The following is an 18,843-nucleotide window of genomic DNA, read 5'->3' on the forward strand; positions in this document are numbered from 1 at the left end:
TCAGTAATACAAGCTACTGTGCAGTTCAAAGATGGAGCTCAACTTCTAATAGTTTTATTTTATTTTTTATTGATTGCATTTTTTGATGGAGAATAGTTAAGTCTGTGAAATGCCTCATGTTACTCATTCCAATGGTTTGTTTTTCTTTGTGACTGGTATATGTGATATTTGAGGTGTTAAAATCTGTCTTGTGAGTGATTGTTTCAGTATTTTTTAAAGTGCTGGAGATACTCTTTCGGCAGGGGACCTGTTGTCTGGATTTATCCTAAAAAAAGACCTACTTTTCCTATCTATGACAACAGGTGTTTGACCACGTGTGGCCCGAGATCCACTCCCTATACTTTCATATCATCAATGGAGGGTATTTCCTCAAACTCACAGAAACATAGCATTGTTCGACTTCAATATAATGAAGGTGACTTCATGGTTGTCATTAACTACCACTTGTTTCTGTTTCTCTCTCTCTCTCTCTCTCTCTCTCTCTCTCTCTCCCCTCGTAGTATTAACCATTTTTTTTTTGAAAATGTGATGTACACAAGGGTTGTGAAATCTGCTGTGAGATAATGGTATATTTGGTCAACCAGTTTGGATTTCAAATGGGATCCTTTAATGAGATGGCTATTTATGACTTCACTTAGGACTTCTCCCCAATGATATTTTAATGATGTCTGTCATAACATTCCACTATAGAACTTATGATTTTTATGCAATACAAAGTTCAGCAAACGTTTGGTTTTGTTCTTATTCAAGAAGTAAGATGCCGTAACTTACAGCACACTGTTGAAGTATTTCACAAAGGGACACACCATTTGCATGGTGAAAAATTACACTGGACATTCCATGATTCTTGCTCTATACTAATAAAATAATTTATTTTATTTAACCTGCTCAGCTAGAACGGTCTGTATGGAGCTGATACAAGCATTCAAATAATTTCATTTTGTTGGCAAATGAAACCATTACAAATGTAGCACAGAATATAGTATTTCCCCCACTTCCATGGAGACCGGTGCAACTCCAAGATGGGGATTTGTTGCACGGAGAAAACATTAAGAACAGCAGTGAAGCTAAATGCAGCCCTCCACCAGTATTACCCCATCCAGAAGCAATGATGTCTCCACTGTGATTCAATCAACATCCACATACAGAGAAACACTATGAAACATACAAAATTAATGACCCAGGGTGCCATCAAACCAAATATTGCTGTGCAGGGTGTTTCTCAGAACCCACACATAATGGTGCATGTTTCTGTTGCTAATGTCCATATGACTGAAATTACCTAGTTATGGCAACATATAGATATAATTTGTTTCAAGGCTAAATGTTGACTGTTATAAAAGCTTTTCAGTATTTATGCTGAGAAACTAACAGAAAAAGCTTTAGAAAAGTACAAGGCATAATAGTAGGATGAGAAACAATAAAGAGAATTAAGTTTGTAGATGATCAAGTAATACTGACTGAATCAGAAGAAAAACAGTTTATGATGGAGAGGTATGTAAAAGTGGGGAAAAAGAGCAATGAATGAGGACAGCGGTAAGAAAGACCAAAGTGTTGAGAATCAGCAAGTATGAGGTCTGTGAAAACATGATAACAAAGAAAGACCTTGGAACAGGTAAAATCTTTTAGACATTTGAGAGTTTGGTGACAGAAGATGGAAGCTATGTGGAGGAAATAAGAAGAAACATGACCTATGCAAAAGCAGCAAATTCAAATGATGAAATAAGAAGCAAAATATTTATGGGTAAAAGGTTTTAAAAATATGCCAGGTTCCTTGACAGCAAAAACAATACTGATAGAATTAAGAAAGATATTTGGTTGGGGTGTAGTATCAAATGGCAGTGAATAATGGACATTCAAAAGGAAAGAGGAAGAATACTTGGACAGTTTTAAAATGTGGTTGTGAAGAAAGTTAGTAAAAGTTGAACTGTGTGAGAGAATGATGAATGAAGAGGTAATTTTAAGAATAGGAGAGGAAAGAAAGCTAGTGGAACTGATGAGAATGAGAAAAACATCTTGGCTAGGACATGCACTGCAAGGACATCGCCTTCAATGAAGAGCCGCAACAAAGAGTACCTGAAGGAAAGACAGCAGGTAGAAGATGACTTGAAGTGTTGGGTGAACTAAAAATGGTCAAAGTTACCAGCAGATTAAGGGAGAGGCACAAGACAGAGGAAAGTGGTGAGCATTCAGGTGCTAAGTGTCTTTCAGATTCAGATTCTTTATTAGTCATTCAGCATTATTACATGCAACAGACTTCGTCAGTTCACTTAACATATTAATTTTATAAAATACATTTTTGCATATTTAAGTTGATATTGGGCATTTATAAAGATTCTTCTAATGAACAGACTGGATTAGTTAACAAGAAGTTGTGTAACTTTTCCTTAAATACTTTGATTGGCTTGCTTGCAGCATGTTTAGACAATTTGTTATTATGTTAATTGCCATGTACTTATGACTATTGTTAGTTTTTGCTAATCTGTTTTATGGTAAGAGCAGAGAAGTACAGATTCTTGTATTGTAGTTGTGCCTTTGATTAGTTACATCTAAATTTGATAGTTCAGGAAATATATAGTTAACACTGTCAAGAATATATAGATTAATAACTGTTAATAGTCTATATTTAATGAACAAGTATACCAAAGAAAAATGTCAGAAATGATAATATGTGAAGAACCATGTCCAAGATACACATGAATGGAAAGGCTGATACAGGAACTAAGGCACTTTCTTTTTAGATACGTCTATGTGCTTCCCTTTGTAAGACATCTAAAACTCAAAAAGCTTTTACCATGTATTCTTAATGCATGTATCAGCTTCAAGTATATTAATGATAGCATCTTTCTAAAGAATATACATTGCTGTGTGGAATCACGTTAGATATCATTTTCTTATATCTGTGCTTCTTCCAAGTCATTAGAGTTGGTCACCCCAGCCTTCAGGCTTGCTCGTAGCTCATTACTGCCTTGAGTCGTACTCGCAGTCACGATGAGCAATGGGGCCAGGCGAGCCTGCCATGACTCGCCTGTATGAGTTTCCACTGCATTTATGAGACTTGTCAACACTCCAGTGTCATTTCTCACAGAGCAATGACAGTGAAAGGGGACAGCAGACAGAGTGTACTTTCTGCTGGGCATATCCGGAACAAGCCAGTGTAGTTCCTGCTGGGATAAGTTCAAGCACCAGTTTAATTTTATTAGGAATTTGTGTCTTTTCATGTTAGATGAACAAGATGTCCACAATAATAATATCCGATTTTTCTGAAGTTTATCATCACAGCCATGTCAAACAAGAGTGCTCAAGATTTACTTTCACATCTCTTATACCTTCTGAACAGAGATGGATTAACACTTGTAGTATATTATTAGAGCTTTCAGTTTATCTGCGAATGTGAATACAAACTTTGTGCACCCATAACAGATATCCTTTGCAGGTAAGTGAACCAAAGATGCCATGCTCAGTTAAAACTTTTCTATTGCACACTGCTAATTGCTTCCACTTGCTGACAGAAAAATCTAATAAAACTAATTTTCATTTGATCGCTTACTTACTTCCAGTGTTTGCTTCGTCTGTTTAAGACCTCATAGTAAAGGTGCGATCTGTTTTTAATAGTGGAAATAAATCAGCGTGTACTGAATATTTTGAAGGCATGATTTAAATTATCATATCATCACGTAAGTTATATTAATTAATGATGTACTTCACTGAATGTACAGTTTTTTGAAGGGCTATAAGCTCCCCTGAATGAATGTTTATCAAAGATCCTCTTGCTATTAAAGTCTAAATTTCCTGAACTGCCTTCTGCTTTAATGGGCTAATACTAATGTGGTGTGTAATGCAACATTAATTTATACATTACAATAACATGACACAATTTAGGAACTGCGCTATGCTTTTATGGGTCTAATGCCAAGTTTATTTCCATTTCATTCAAGCTTTAGAAAACATGATTAATGCCAGACAGTCAGGACGTTGGATGTGCACACTAAAAATTATAAAAACAGATTCATTTCTTTAACTCATAGTCTAAGTTAACTCAGCTCCACATAAAGCTGAAAAAGTCAGTCATGGACAAAGGTTGCTGTTAAAAATTAAAAATAAAATAAAATGGACAAAACTTTTTATGAAAGAAATTAGAAATTGTGTTCCTTTGACTTCACTGAGAGTCGCACACGCATGTGCTTTTGTGTGTTTTTCTTCATCTGATGAGAAATTTGTCTGATGGCTGAATAATATCCAACAGATTACTTCTAACTGAGCCTATCTGCCACTCAGTCCTCTTGTAGCTGTCGAGTAATGAACACTGACATGAAAAGATTTGGTCTGATTTTTTGGGAATTTTCCTTCTTTTTCTGTGAAAACAGCTTCAAGTGTGATGTAAACTGGAATACCACTACTCTGTAAAAAATATTTCCACCAGATTGGAGTGTGATATTGCTCTCCTTTCAGCAAAGTGTGGCGCAATTCTTAATTTACCACACTCATAACTACTATGGCCAATAACGAAAATATACCTAGTTCATTATACAGCTGCAATTCCACACTATAAGATGCAAAGGAGTAGAATTTTTTTAACTGAATAGTTATTTTCCAATTGCTTGATAGGCATTGTGAATGTGAAAACAATAGTTTTCAATTATCTGTACAGAAGTGGAAATGTTTACAAAAATACTAACTACCGGATCAGATGTAGCTTTGATTTTTTTCCATGTGATTACTTTTATAGTGGCAGAACAGATAACACAAAAATTAACCTAAATTTGTCTCTTCTCTCAACACCCGCACAATCTGCTACACCCCGCAAGACTCTGTAAGCACATCAGGAAAGAGAAGTGATTTGCAGCCAATCACTTCTCTTCCTTGAGATGCTTACTGAAACGTAAGTCACACAAAATTATTTTACTGAACTATAAATGCCCTTATCATTTCTTCCAGTAAATAGTTAATTACTGGTATGTAGTAAAAGTCCATTTTCCTTATTTCTGCAGCTACGTGCTTTCGGTGGCTCTGAACTATGTTGTATGAAGGAAGTATAATCAAACTTGTTATTACATGTAAAAAATGTGACATTAGAGCCAAAATAAAAAGTAATTTTTCAGTGTGTTCAACGCACAGCTACTGCCTGAAAAAACATTATCATCAAAAAACAACAGCAACAACAATTCTCTCTACACACACACACACACACACACACACGCACACAGTACTCAGAATAAGTACCTGAAAGATGCATTACAAGAGTGTTTGAAAATGATTCTGTTTTAGATTTAAGAGCACGTTACTTACGGCATCTCCCACTTTTTCTGGAAGTACATGCCCAGCGTATAAACAGATGAAATTGCCTTTTGGTATGTCATGGAGAGCACGTATTCCCCATCCACGGTTAGGTGTCATGAAAACCTGAATCTTGCACTTCATGGGAAGTTGAACCAGCCTGTTCAGGCAAGTTGATGAGCATTTACACCTGAAAATAATAATAATAATAATAATAATAATAATAATAATAATAATAATAATAATAACAACAATAACAATAATGAGAAATTAATTAAATGAAAACCAAGATATGACATTAAAAGAATTCAAGATTCAATGAATAAAAAAGGGGGACTGGGGGAGATAACTGAGAACGTGAAGAAGAGAGACATTCATGAATTTCAGTGGCCCTTACTACTCTAACTCTGCTTATGCCTTTCACTTGGAATGAAGCATTGTTCAAATACAAGTAGCATAAGAAACATATTATAGGGTTTAACATTTTAATATTAAACACAGGTAGCATGAGAAACATATTAGAGGCTTTAATATTTTAATAAAGACAAAGCTTACTTCAACAGTCTTTCATATTTCCCAGTAAAGTGAGATTAATTCTGAATGAAACACTTTGTCTATATGATACAATAATGGGTGTTGCATATGTCAAAATGGTGGTGGTGCTTCTAGTAATGAATGGATGTATTCTCATGCACTAAGATACAATTGTGAATATTTCTGTCCTAAAAAAATTCATCATACACTCCTGGAAATGGAAAAAAGAACACATTGACACCGGTGTGTCAGACCCGCCATACTTGCTCCGGACACTGCGAGAGGGCTGTACAAGCAATGATCACACGCACGGCACAGCGGACACACCAGGAACCGCGGTGTTGGCCGTCGAATGGCGCTAGCTGCGCAGCATTTGTGCACCGCCGCCGTCAGTGTCAGCCAGTTTGCTGTGGCATACGGAGCTCCATCGCAGTCTTTAACACTGGTAGCATGCCGCGACAGCGTGGACGTGAACCGTATGTGCAGTTGACGGACTTTGAGCGAGGGCGTATAGTGGGCATGCGGGAGGCCGGGTGGACGTACCGCCGAATTGCTCAACACGTGGGGCGTGAGGTCTCCACAGTACATCGATGTTGTCGCCAGTGGTCGGCGGAAGGTGCACGTGCCCGTCGACCTGGGACCGGACCGCAGCGACGCACGGATGCACGCCAAGACCGTAGGATCCTACGCAGTGCCGTAGGGGAGCACACCGCCACTTCCCAGCAAATTAGGGACACTGTTGCTCCTGGGGTATCGGCGAGGACCATTCGCAACCGTCTCCATGAAGCTGGGCTACGGTCCCGCACACCGTTAGGCCGTCTTCCGCTCACGCCCCAACATCGTGCAGCCCGCCTCCAGTGGTGTCGCGACAGGCGTGAATGGAGGGACGAATGGAGACGTGTCGTCTTCAGCGATGAGAGTCGCTTCTGCCTTGGTGCCAATGATGGTCGTATGCGTGTTTGGCGCCGTGCAGGTGAGCGCCACAATCAGGACTGCATACGACCGAGGTACACAGGGCCAACACCCAGCATCATGGTGTGGGGAGCGATCTCCTACACTGGCAGTACACCACTGGTGATCGTCGAGGGGACACTGAATAGTGCACGGTACATCCAAACCGTCATCGAACCCATCGTTCTACCATTCCTAGACCGGCAAGGGAACTTGCTGTTCCAACAGGACAATGCACGTCCGCATGTATCCCGTGCCACCCAACGTGCTCTAGAAGGTGTAAGTCAACTACCCTGGCCAGCAAGATCTCCGGATCTGTCCCCCATTGAGCATGTTTGGGACTGGATGAAGCGTCGTCTCACGCGGTCTGCACGTCCAGCACGAACGCTGGTCCAACTGAGGCGCCAGGTGGAAATGGCATGGCAAGCCGTTCCACAGGACTACATCCAGCATCTCTACGATCGTCTGCATGGGAGAATAGCAGCCTGTATTGCTGCGAAAGGTGGATATACACTGTACTAGTGCCGACATTGTGCATGCTCTGTTGCCTGTGTCTATGTGCCTGTGGTTCTGTCAGTGTGATCATGTGATGTATCTGACCCCAGGAATGTGTCAATAAAGTTTCCCCTTCCTGGGACTATGAATTCACGGTGTTCTTATTTCAATTTCCAGGAGTGTATTTTCATAAGACCTTTGAATATCATTAACACTTGAAGTGCCTCAGGAGCTGTACCAATAGATGAAACACCAACTGAGATGGCGTGGCCATATCATACACATGGACTACAGTAGACTTCCCAAAGCAGTATTCTACTCAGAACTCTCGTGAGGAAAGCGGCTGCAAGGTGGCCAACACCTGCGATATAAAGACACCATCAAATGCCACCTCACAGCCTGTGACATTCCGAGCAAATGCTGAGAGGGGCTCGCATTGCACCGATCACAGTGGTGCTCAACTGTACACAAGAATGTGGAACAATCTGAGCATATCCACCTAAGGAACCTGGACAAAAAACGAAAGCTCAGCAAATCTAAGCCCAAGCCTAATTACACCTATACGTATAACTCCACTGGGCAACTGTATTGCACTTTGTGCAAATGGATCTTCAAAGCAAAGCTCAGTTTTGCAAGCCACTTCCGAGCCCCACCACAATACGGACTAAATGACTGATGGAGTCGCTGTCACTGGACACGCAAGGAGGACATCATGTGTGGGAATTGGATGCGTTTGATAGTCTCCTCCTTTTCCCTCTGTCTCCATCTCGTGTTCCCCCTCTTTTTGTTCATCTACTCATCCTCCCCCTTCTCCCTGTCCATCACCCTCCTCCTCACTCTCTCTGCCACCTCCATCTCTCCCTCTCTCTGTACATCTCCTCCTCCCCCTCCTCCTCTTCTTCCATCGCCCTCTGCCCATTTCCTTCTCCTCCCCCTCCTCTTTCCATCTCTTCCTCCCCCACTCTCTGTCCATCTCTGCCTTTCCCCCCTCTATGCAGAGGTGCTAAGTTTGGAAAGAGTTTATCAGTAATCGAGGAAGGGGGGCTCGGGACTTCAGAAGCAACTAGTCACTGGCTAGCCGTCGACAAGTGAACACATGCTAGTGGTACTCTTCAGATTTTGTGTTGTGGGAAAAGGACAGAAAAAGTGGAATTATGTAATTGTATCAAGTTTTGTTTTATGCCTGATGATTCTCAAGTTGAAACTATCTGCAAGATTCAACAAGTGTTAGGGATGAAGCAATGGGTACAACACAGATAAAGAAGTGGTACAATTGCTTCACACATGGCCACTCATAAGTGAAGAGTAAAGCACATTCAGGCAGGCACTCAACATCCACAAATCAGGGTATTACTGATCACATAAGGACCCTGGTGATACACGATACACAAATCATGATCAGAGAACTTGCGGATGAGATTAAAATTAGTATTGGATTCATACATTCCATTTTAATGGAACAGCTGGACCTCAGGAGGTTCTCAGCAAAATTTGTCCCATAGTTGTTAACAAATCAGCAGCAGTAACTTTGTTTGGAAATCACACAAGACCTTGATACTACAAACAGTAACCCCAACATTCTTAACACAGTGATCACTGGTGATGAGTCCTCGAACAGGTATGACCCAGAAACAAAGTTCTGTCACCACAATGAAAGCATCCACATCCTAGAGACCCAAAAATGCAAGGCAAGTCCACAGTAATGTGAACGTAATGTTGACCATTATTTTTTACTCCAATGGTGTAGTCCATCACAAGTACATCCCAGAAGGTATTAATGTCAATAAGGAGTACTACCAAGAGGCTCTGCATTGCCTTTGTGAAGCAGTGCAATGCAAATGCCTGGACTTGTGGGTAGCAAGCAATTGGCACCTCTGCCACGATAACAAACCTGCTCATCATTCTCAATTAATTCACGATTTTTTGGCCAAACACAACACAGTTGTGGTTTATCAGCTCTCTATCCCCCTGACCTAGCACCGAGTGACTTCTGGCTTTTCCCTAAACTGAAAAAGACTTTGTTTGAATGGGGCTAGATTTCAGAACAGACAAGACATTATGCAGACCATAGCTGCACACCACAGCAAATGAGGCTTTCCAACGATGCTTCCAGCAGTGGCAGCATTCGGAGACGCACACAGAAACTGAAGGGGGCTACTTTGAAGGGAACTAGTGTCAAACAACTGTACCTGAATAAAGACTGCTTTTATACATAGAACTCTGATACTTCTTGAACAACCCTCAAACAACTTTTTTGTCTTCTGTGAAAACAGACTGCGAGGTAGAAAACAAAACAGCACAGTGTTGCGTAGGATATACAATTTTTGTTCAAAAATACATGTAACAAGAAAGAATATGTATGGGAGAAACAATTTTTCTTATGACTTAAATGCCTTACTATGATAGTTAAAATACACATATCTATGGCAGAGTAAAGTACAGCATTTTCTTTCTTACAGTCGGTTTTAAGAGAAAAACTGTACTTGTAGTTTAAAAAAAGTATGCAGTATATGTCCCTATGAATGTTTGTAAGCGAGTCCCATAAAAATTTGAAGTGAATTGGTCAAGAACTTTTCAAGTTTTTTGGTCAAAATGTTTCCCCTTTATATGTTACATATATATTTATATACTGCATATATTAAAAATATATAGCCAATGTCTATTCCAAAGTTCATTAGAGTATCATGAAAAAATATGAAGTAAATCAGTTGATAACTTTTTCCGCACTTCAGTAGGTATACAGGATAGTCTGAAAAAGTATGAAACATCTGTAAGGCTGTTGCGGAGTAGTCTGTGCTGAGAAATTATTGTTGAGAAAAAAATTCAATAAACTGCACAGTTTTCGAGTTGATTAACACTGAAGTTAACCAATCAGGCTGTTTCACCCACAAATTGCAGCAGCTTTCTTTGTTTGGTTTCCTAGAACCAAAGAAGAGAGTGATACAAAAATTGGATGTGGGATGGTAGCAAGGAGTGAACCTGAACAAAGGCTGAGCCATCTCAAGCACTATCACCTACGCTATGAGAACAACTGACACTAATTGCATCTGACGGTATGCTTGAATATGTGCACACAATGGTCTGACTGGCTAACTTCGATGCTAATGAGCTCAAATGGTGTAACACATTTAATTACTTATTAACAATTATTCATCAGCACAACCTACTCTGCAACACCCTTACAAGGTTTTCAGACTGTTTCTGACCAGCGTGTATAAAAATGATCACATATTTGAATGCACTATTGTACCAAAATTTCAAATAAATTGGTGAAGAACTTCGAGACACTTAAGATTTTGAACCAAAAAGGTTTTACACTTTAATTTTTGTAGAATAGACGGTTACTTGTTAGCAAATAGCTATTGCAGGAATAATACTGGTGGCAGTGCAGAAATTTATGTTAGTAAATGTATAGTAGCTAAAAAAAAAACCTCTTCTTGAACACCACACCACACCACAGTATGTCCGGTAAAAATGATATGATGGTGTGCTCCACATGAACAATTTCAAATTAGCTAAGCATAAAGTGATTGAGTTATCTTATCACCCACCAAACACAGATGTAACGTACTTTATGGATAGGCTTAGTAGGATAGCTGGCTAGACTGGTTCTAAAGATCTTTCTGTAATTGGTCACTTTAGCACAGATGCAAATTCTAATAGTACAATAAATTTTAAGCTCACTGATGTATTAAGTTAGCATAATGTTGTAAATATGGCAAGCTCAGATACTAAAGTAATGGACACTTATTCTACTAGAATATATTATGTTTTAAACAATAGAAATATTACAGGTAAATTAAAGTAGCCTAGATTTTCATTACTCTGACCACTTTTGTAGGTGACAGAGTACATAAATTCAGCTGTGCCAAAAAGAACAAAGACTGTTCTGCAGAAATTATCAGATGTTAGTGCCTTTAAAGACAAACTAGCACAGGAGAAATGGGATCTATGTTCCAGGTGAAAGGGATTGATGACAACTCTATTGCAACATTATAACTATTGCTGCCTTGTCAGAGAAACTCGAAAGGTAGTTAAGCACTGCTAAAATGGAGGTAATCTACGACTGCAGATCCCACCAAGTCTGATTGGGCTCAGGCAGAGTATATATGATCTAAACCTACTGTATAAAGCTACACTACGGGCTTTTAACAGAAATACAATAGGGCAAAGAAAACTATTAAACTGAAATTGCTGACTTCTGGAAGCAGAGTAACAGCAAAGGAATACAGCACTCTGATGATAAAACTAAAGCTTCCTAGGAGTTAATTGACAAATCCTGTAAAGGTCTCAAATGGTGAACATGGAACCATTCAGCATTAAGTCAGGATGGTAATACAGTAAAAAATCAAAATACTATATGCAATATTTTAATAACTATTTCACTACTCCCACTGACTATTCAATCCACACTACAGACGCACACCATATGACTCTAAGCCACCTAACTGAATGTACCAATTTTGAATTTATGAAAGTGTATGAGCATGAAGTTGACAAGGTAATATGCATACTAAAGAAAAAAAATTCATCTGGATGGGATGGCATATCCAGTGCAATTACTAAGGAGTGCTTAAAAGAAATCTAAAAGTCTCTTACCTATCTGATTAATTGCAGCATTAGAGAAAACATGTATCCAACTGTACTCAGAATGAGTATTGTGAAAGTAGTGCACAAAATGGGAAGTACTAATTCCCACCTTTAGTAAGATATTCGAAATTATTATCCCACCCCAGCTAAGTTCCTTTTTCATGAAAACACAAACTGCTTATAGATTCTCAGCATTGCTTTAGAAAAGAGCTATGCAAGACCACAGCAGTTACAAAGTTCTTCCATGAAGTGCACTTCGTGTTGCAGCAGAGGACACAAATGCAGCTATATTTCTAGATCTGACAAAAGCATCTGACACAGTAAACCATAGCTTACTTCTACAAAAACTGAAGTCATATCGTATAGGGACACCATCCATGCATCTTATAGCAACATGCCTCTTGAATTGTAAACAATGCACTGAATTGAGATGCAAATCACATGAAAAAATTGTAAGCTTTCTATCCACCAGTGAAACAGTAGTGCAAGGTGTACCTCAGGACTCGATCTTTGGTATCTTTCTTTTCCTCATGTATCATGCTGACCCAAATATATGACACACTTCTTCTCCAAATTTCACCTTAGATAAGTTAGGGTGGGGCTTACACTTTTTATCCAAATTTCACCCCTGATAAGTGACAGTGCAGCTTATACCATCTACTACCTTGTCTTTTTACAAACAATTGCTGTGCAAACATTAAGCACATATGTAACAATGCAACTAGTGTCTGAAGCTGAAACTGGCAACAAGGCATTTTACTGCATAACAATGCACTTTTATCGATGTCCTATTGGCACTAACATTGTATAAGTCTGCCAGTATTGTTTCGTTAGCTTATAATCCAGCTGGTAAGACAGCCTGATTTATGACCATTTAGAGTTTACATGAAAAGCATCATCAAGCCAAGGAATTTGGTGCAATTACAACCCAAGTTTCAACCTTACAGTTGTGGCAAAACCATAACCAACAGAGATCATAAGAAAATATGGATAGGACGAATCTAATGTGCAACACTGGGACTGCTATAAAGGAGGAGTCATAGTACAACCTTTACATAATCAGCTTTGGAAGGCAGAAGTAATTATTTTATTCTTTTCTTTGTTATCCTCTGTTTTCATGCCATTATGATTAACAAGCTACTTGGCAGATGACTATGATTCATTCACCTTCTGCTTGTTGACAGAGCAGAAGGTAAATGAATTTTGACAAGGTTTGGCTTTCTTTAAATATCTGATGAAGCTCTTTATTTTATCACAGTAATTTCTGCATGTGGCTATTGAACCACTGTAGATATTTCGCATCCCTAACATCCTTGTATGATAAACACTTGTCTGAAGTGCATTGTTCATTATTCTTTGATTCCTTGTGAACAATCCCTCACAAACTTGAGTGTGAGTTATTGCTATATTTCCCTATACTTAAAATAAAATAATTATTTTATCTAAACGGGAAACTTTTTCTACAGACTTGACAGTGCTGCACAGCTATTTGGTCTTCAAAGTGCACGTGTGGGCTTTCAATAAAGTGGTTAAATCAAAGTGTAACTGAACAAAAGCAATATCCTCACATTAACATCACTTCTGCATTCAAACAGACTAACATCAAACACCACACTAATTACATTTTCAAATAACAATATTGGTATGCTAATGCAAGACTCCACCATTTGGCAAACATACTGTAACGTAGGCTTGCACATGGATGCAGAAGGTTGACTGTTGCTGGCTTTCAGTCGTGATACGCAAACTGCCGAAGGTGAAAATAGCATCCACCTATAGAGGAGCGAAAACACTGAGGCGTAGCCATAGAGTCGTTTACAAAATTGTGTTACATTATTGCCTGACGTATGTGCGAGAAGCTGCCACACCCAGCCCACTGCAACTGTCAGGGATTAACTTAGGTTAACTCAACTATAAATTAATTATGCTTCTTGTGTAGGGCTTTTATTGCCAAAGAAGTACACATCAAGATTTTGGCAATATTTTGCTGTCTTTGTAGCAATATCTTGAGTGTAATATCCTTGTGTGAAAAACTTTCATGTGATAGAGGACACACATCTTTATGGCCTGCTCAAGATCACTCAGCAACAGGCTCTGCGCATTGTTGTATGCATTTCACTAAAGACTGTACTTAGAAAAATTCTCATATGTTTCTTCATTGTGTTTACACTTTACTTGCCTCCATACTTATGTGCTTCTTTGAAACATTTGGGTCAAAAGTGCTTTGTGAACCTCTAAACTAGTTATAGAGCTTGTTAATTAATGCACCCCTCACTGTAAAATCCCATCAACTGTACAGGTGTGTGTACAGACTGCAACACACCAACTGTATTTTTCTCTCCTCTATAAGAGAGTGTTCACAATGAAGACATTTCATAACTGAATTGACATTGGTCACTGTTCCAAACATTTTCTGTGTCACACTCCACTCTGTTACATATTTCTTCACATCCTCCACACACCCTTAAGACTTCTGATGAATAATATGATGATCTTGTAGGTCCTTATATGTGTATGTGGCAAATGTAGGAATATGGTTGGAAGAAATGCTGTATTCAGTATTAAGTTTGTTGATGAAAGTAATCACAGTTCTGAAATTGTCCAGGTCAACCACTTTGACACTTACATATGCCACCAGTGAACAGGAGATCCATAAGGTCTAGCCCTATCAAATTGTGAATTTACATACTCCTTTCAAGTTTTTAATTGCAACAGTCCATTTCCCTTGAAGTAAGCTCGATCTCACCTTCTCCTAGTCACATAATCTAATAACCTTGTAATTTGATTTACTTCATATGCACTTACAGCACTTTGGAAGTTTGCTACAGGAGTTGAAGCTACAACTGTAATAGTCTTTGTATTTTTTTTCCTGCACGTCATCAATGTCTTACAATATACTGGCCCTCAGCATTTTGGGTGAAAATGGTTCACACTCAGTGACAGCTGAAGATAGCCAAGTCTTGTACTTCTGGATGAGACAACTTCAGATAGGGTGTCTTCCTGTCCAAAATAACTATACCCGTCTAGCACATTTTCTTGCAGTTCTGTGTCATCTCCATTGTAATTGTTACTTTTTATCCTAAATAAGATATTCAAAAACTCCATATCCCTTACTCTGATTACATTTCCATATTCTGCAAGTCGCAACTTTGCTGCTAACAGTTTGGCAACATTTGTGAAACTAATTTGCATCACGACACCAATGTACACTCTTTACACTGTAACCCACAAACTAAAACCCCAAAAGATGACCTCCTACTGCAGCTACACTATTCGTACAATTAGAGCACTTGTTAGTGCAGGCACAATGCGCCACCAACAAATAGAGCCAGCAAGCAAAAGATGCATTTTGAATGTGAATGGCTTATATAACCATTTATGATATGAGCAATTTACTGTATTTACCCTATGATGATAAGACAATGTTTTTCCCCAATTTGTCATTTGAAAAATATGGGCTGTCTTATATTCCCTTCTGAGATCAATGTTTTTAAAATGCTTAATACATTAATATAGGGCTTGTCTTACATCTATAGATGAAGCTTTGGCTGTTGAGGTTTCATACAAATTTATTTTGAACAATCCCAAAGGGTAACACAACACTTTCTCTTGACCAGGCTCGAGATTTCCTTACACACCGAACCACTCGATACATCACTGGCCTTGGTCAAACAGTCAAGTGACATTTGACTCATGGCACTAGTGGAAGGGATATGCAAGAGACTATGAACTGACCTCTACAACAATTTAATGCTCTGCTTGAAAATTGACAAATCTGTGAAACAGGAGGAAAAAACATTGAATTCTGTCAACTTCCAAACTTTTGTTGTATTGGAACAGATTTGTACTAAAAATTCTAACATACGTACAGATATCGTACATATACATTTACGCTGCATTTTAAGCAAAGGTAACATTCAATTATGAATATCTTATCTTTCAACCCCCCCCCCCCCCCCCCCCCCACCACCACCACCAAATGAACCATGAACGTTACTGTTGGTGGGGAGGCTTGCGTGCCTCAGCGAGCGATACACATAGCCATACCGTAGGTGCAACCACAACGGAGGGGTATCTGTTGAGAGGCCAGACAAATGTGTGGTTCCTGAAGAGGGGCAGCAGCCTTTTCACTAGTTGCAGGGGCAATAGTCTGGATGATTGACTGATCTGGCCTTGTAACACTAACCAAAATGGCCTTGCTGTGCTGTTACTGCGAATGGCTGAAAGCAAGGAGAAACTACAGTTCTAATTTTTCCCAAGGGCATTTACTGTATGGTTAAATGATGATGGCATCCTCTTCGGTAAAATATTCCGGAGGTAAAACAGTCCCCCATTCGGATCTCCGGGCCGGGACTACTCAAGAGGATGTCGTTATCAGGAGAAAGACAACTGGTGTTCTACAGAACGGAGCGTGGAATGTCAGATCCCTTAATCGGGCAGGTAGGCTAGAAAATTTAAAAAGGGAAATGGATAGGTTAAATTTAGATATAGTGGGAATTAGTGAAGTATGGTGGCAAGAGGAACAAGACTTTTGGTCAATTGAATACAGGATTATAAATACAAAATCAAATAGGGGTAATGCAAGAGTAGATTTAATAATGAATAAAAAAATAGGAGTGCGCGTAAGCTACTACAAACAGCATAGTGAACGCATTATTGTGGCCAGGATATACACGAAGCCCACGCCTACTACAGTAGTACAAATTTATATGACAACTAGCTCTGTAGATGATGAAGAAATTGAAGAAATGTATGATGAAATAAAAGAAATTATTCAGATAGTGAAGGGAGACGAAAATTTAATAGTCATGGGTGACTGGAATTCGGTAGTAGGAAAGGGGAGAGAAGAAAACATAGTAGGTGAATATGGATTGGGTGTAAGAAATGAAAGGGGAAGCCGCTTGGTAGAATTTTGCACAGAGCACAACTTAATCATAGCTAACACTTGGTTCAAGAATAATGAAAGAAGGTTGTACACATGGAAGAATCCTGGAAATACTAGAAAGTATCAGATAGATTATATAATGGTAAGACAGAGATTTAGGAACCAGGTTTTAAATTGTAAGGCATTTCCAGGGGCAGATGTGGACTCTGACCATAATCTACTGGTTATGAACTGTAGACTAAAACTGAAGAAACTGCAAAAAGGTGGGAATTGAAGGAGATGGGACCTGGATAAACTGACTAAACCAGAGTTTGTACAGAGTTTCAGGGAGAGCATAAGGGAACAATTGACAGGAATGGGGTAAAGAAATACAGTAGAAGAAGAATGGGTAGCTTTGAGGGATGAAGTAGTGAAGGCAGCAGAGGATCAAGGAGGTAAAAAGACGAGGGCTAGTAGAAATCCTTGGGTAACAGAAGATATTGAACTTAATACATGAAAGGAGAAAATATATAAATGCAGTAAATGAAGGAGGCAAAAAGGAATGCAAACGTCTCAAAAATGAGATCGACAGGAAATGCAAAATGGCTAAACAAGGATGGCTAGAGGACAAATGTAAGGATGTAGAGGCTTATCTCACTAGGGGTAAGATAGATACTGCCTACAGGAAAATTAAAGAGACCTTTGGAGATAAGAGAACGACTTGTATGAATATCAAGAGCTCAGATGGAAACCCAGTTCTAAGCAAAGAAGGGAAAGCAGAAAGGTGGAAGGAGTATATACAGGGTCTATACAAGGGCGATGTACTTGAGGACAATGTTATGGAAATGGAAGGGAATGTAGATGAGGTTGAAATGGGAGATATGATACTGCGTGAAGAGTTTGACAGAGTACTGAAACAGCTGAGTCGAAACAAGGCCCCGGGAGTAGACAACATTCCATTACAACTACTGACAGCCTTGGGAGAGCCAGTCCTGACAAAACTCTACCATCTGGTGAGCAAGATGTATGAGACAGGCGAAATACCCTCAGACTTCAAGAAGAATATAATAAATCCATTCGCAAAGAAGGCAGGTGTTGACAGATGTGAAAATTACCGAACTATCAGTTTAATAAGTCACGGCTGCAAAATACTAACGCGAATTCTTTACAGACGAATGGAAAAACTAGTAGAAGCCGACCTCGGGGAAGATCAGTTTGGATTCGGTAGACATATTGGAACACGTGAGGCAATACTGACCCTACAACTTATCTTAGAAGCTAGATTAAGGAAAGGAAAACCTATGTTTCTAAAATTTGTAGACTTAGAGTAAGCTTTTGACAATGTTGACTGGAATACTCTCAAATTCCAAAGGAAGCAAGGGTAAGATGCAGGAAGGGAAAGGCTACTTACAATTTGTACAGAAACCAGATGGCGATTATAAGAGTTGAGGGACACGAAAGGGAAGCAGTGGTTGGGAAGGGAGTGAGACAGGGTCGTAGCCTCTCCCCGATGTTATTCAGTCTGTATATTGAGCATGCAGTGAAGGAAACAAAAGAAATGTTAGGAGTAGGCATTAAAATCCATGGAGAAGAAATAAAAACTTTGAGATTCACCGATGACATTGTAATCCTGTCAGAAACAGCAAAGGACTTGGAAGAGCAGTTGAACGGAATGGATAGTGACTTGAAAGGAGGATATAAGATGAACATCAACAAAAGCAAAACGAGAGTAATGGAATGTAGCCGAATTAAGTCGGGTGATCCTGAGGGAATTAGATTAGGAAATGAGACACTTCAAGTAGTAAAAGAGTTTTGCTATTTGGGGAGCAAAATAACTAATGATGGTTGAAGTAGAGAGGATATAAAATGTAGACTGGCAATGGCAAGGAAAGTGTTTCTGAAGAAGAGAAATTTGTTAACATCGAGTATAAATTTAAGTGTCAGGAAGTCATTTCTGAAAGTATTTGTACAGAGCGTACCATGTATGGAAGTGAAACATGGACAATAAATAGTTTGGACAAGAAGATAATAGAAGCTTTCGAAACGTGGTGCTACAGAAGAATGCTGAAGATTAGATGGGTAGATCACATAACTAATGAGGAGGTACTGAACAGAATAGGGGAGAAGAGGAG

At 39.1% G+C, this 18,843-nt stretch overlaps 1 protein-coding gene across 1 annotated transcript in view; it reads right to left on the bottom strand.

Annotated features, from left to right (window-relative positions):
• LOC124711881 (histone-lysine N-methyltransferase SETDB1-A-like) overlaps positions 1-18,843 on the bottom strand; it is a 228,766-nt gene that overhangs the window by 50,435 nt on the left and 159,488 nt on the right. The window contains exon 15 of the mRNA XM_047242122.1: positions 5,290-5,467. Coding sequence (XP_047098078.1) covers positions 5,290-5,467 — 178 coding nt within the window. The remainder of the gene's footprint in view (positions 1-5,289; positions 5,468-18,843) is intronic.

The sequence above is a fragment of the Schistocerca piceifrons genome, chromosome 8, assembly GCF_021461385.2.
Source record: "Schistocerca piceifrons isolate TAMUIC-IGC-003096 chromosome 8, iqSchPice1.1, whole genome shotgun sequence".
NCBI lineage: Eukaryota > Metazoa > Arthropoda > Insecta > Orthoptera > Acrididae > Schistocerca > Schistocerca piceifrons.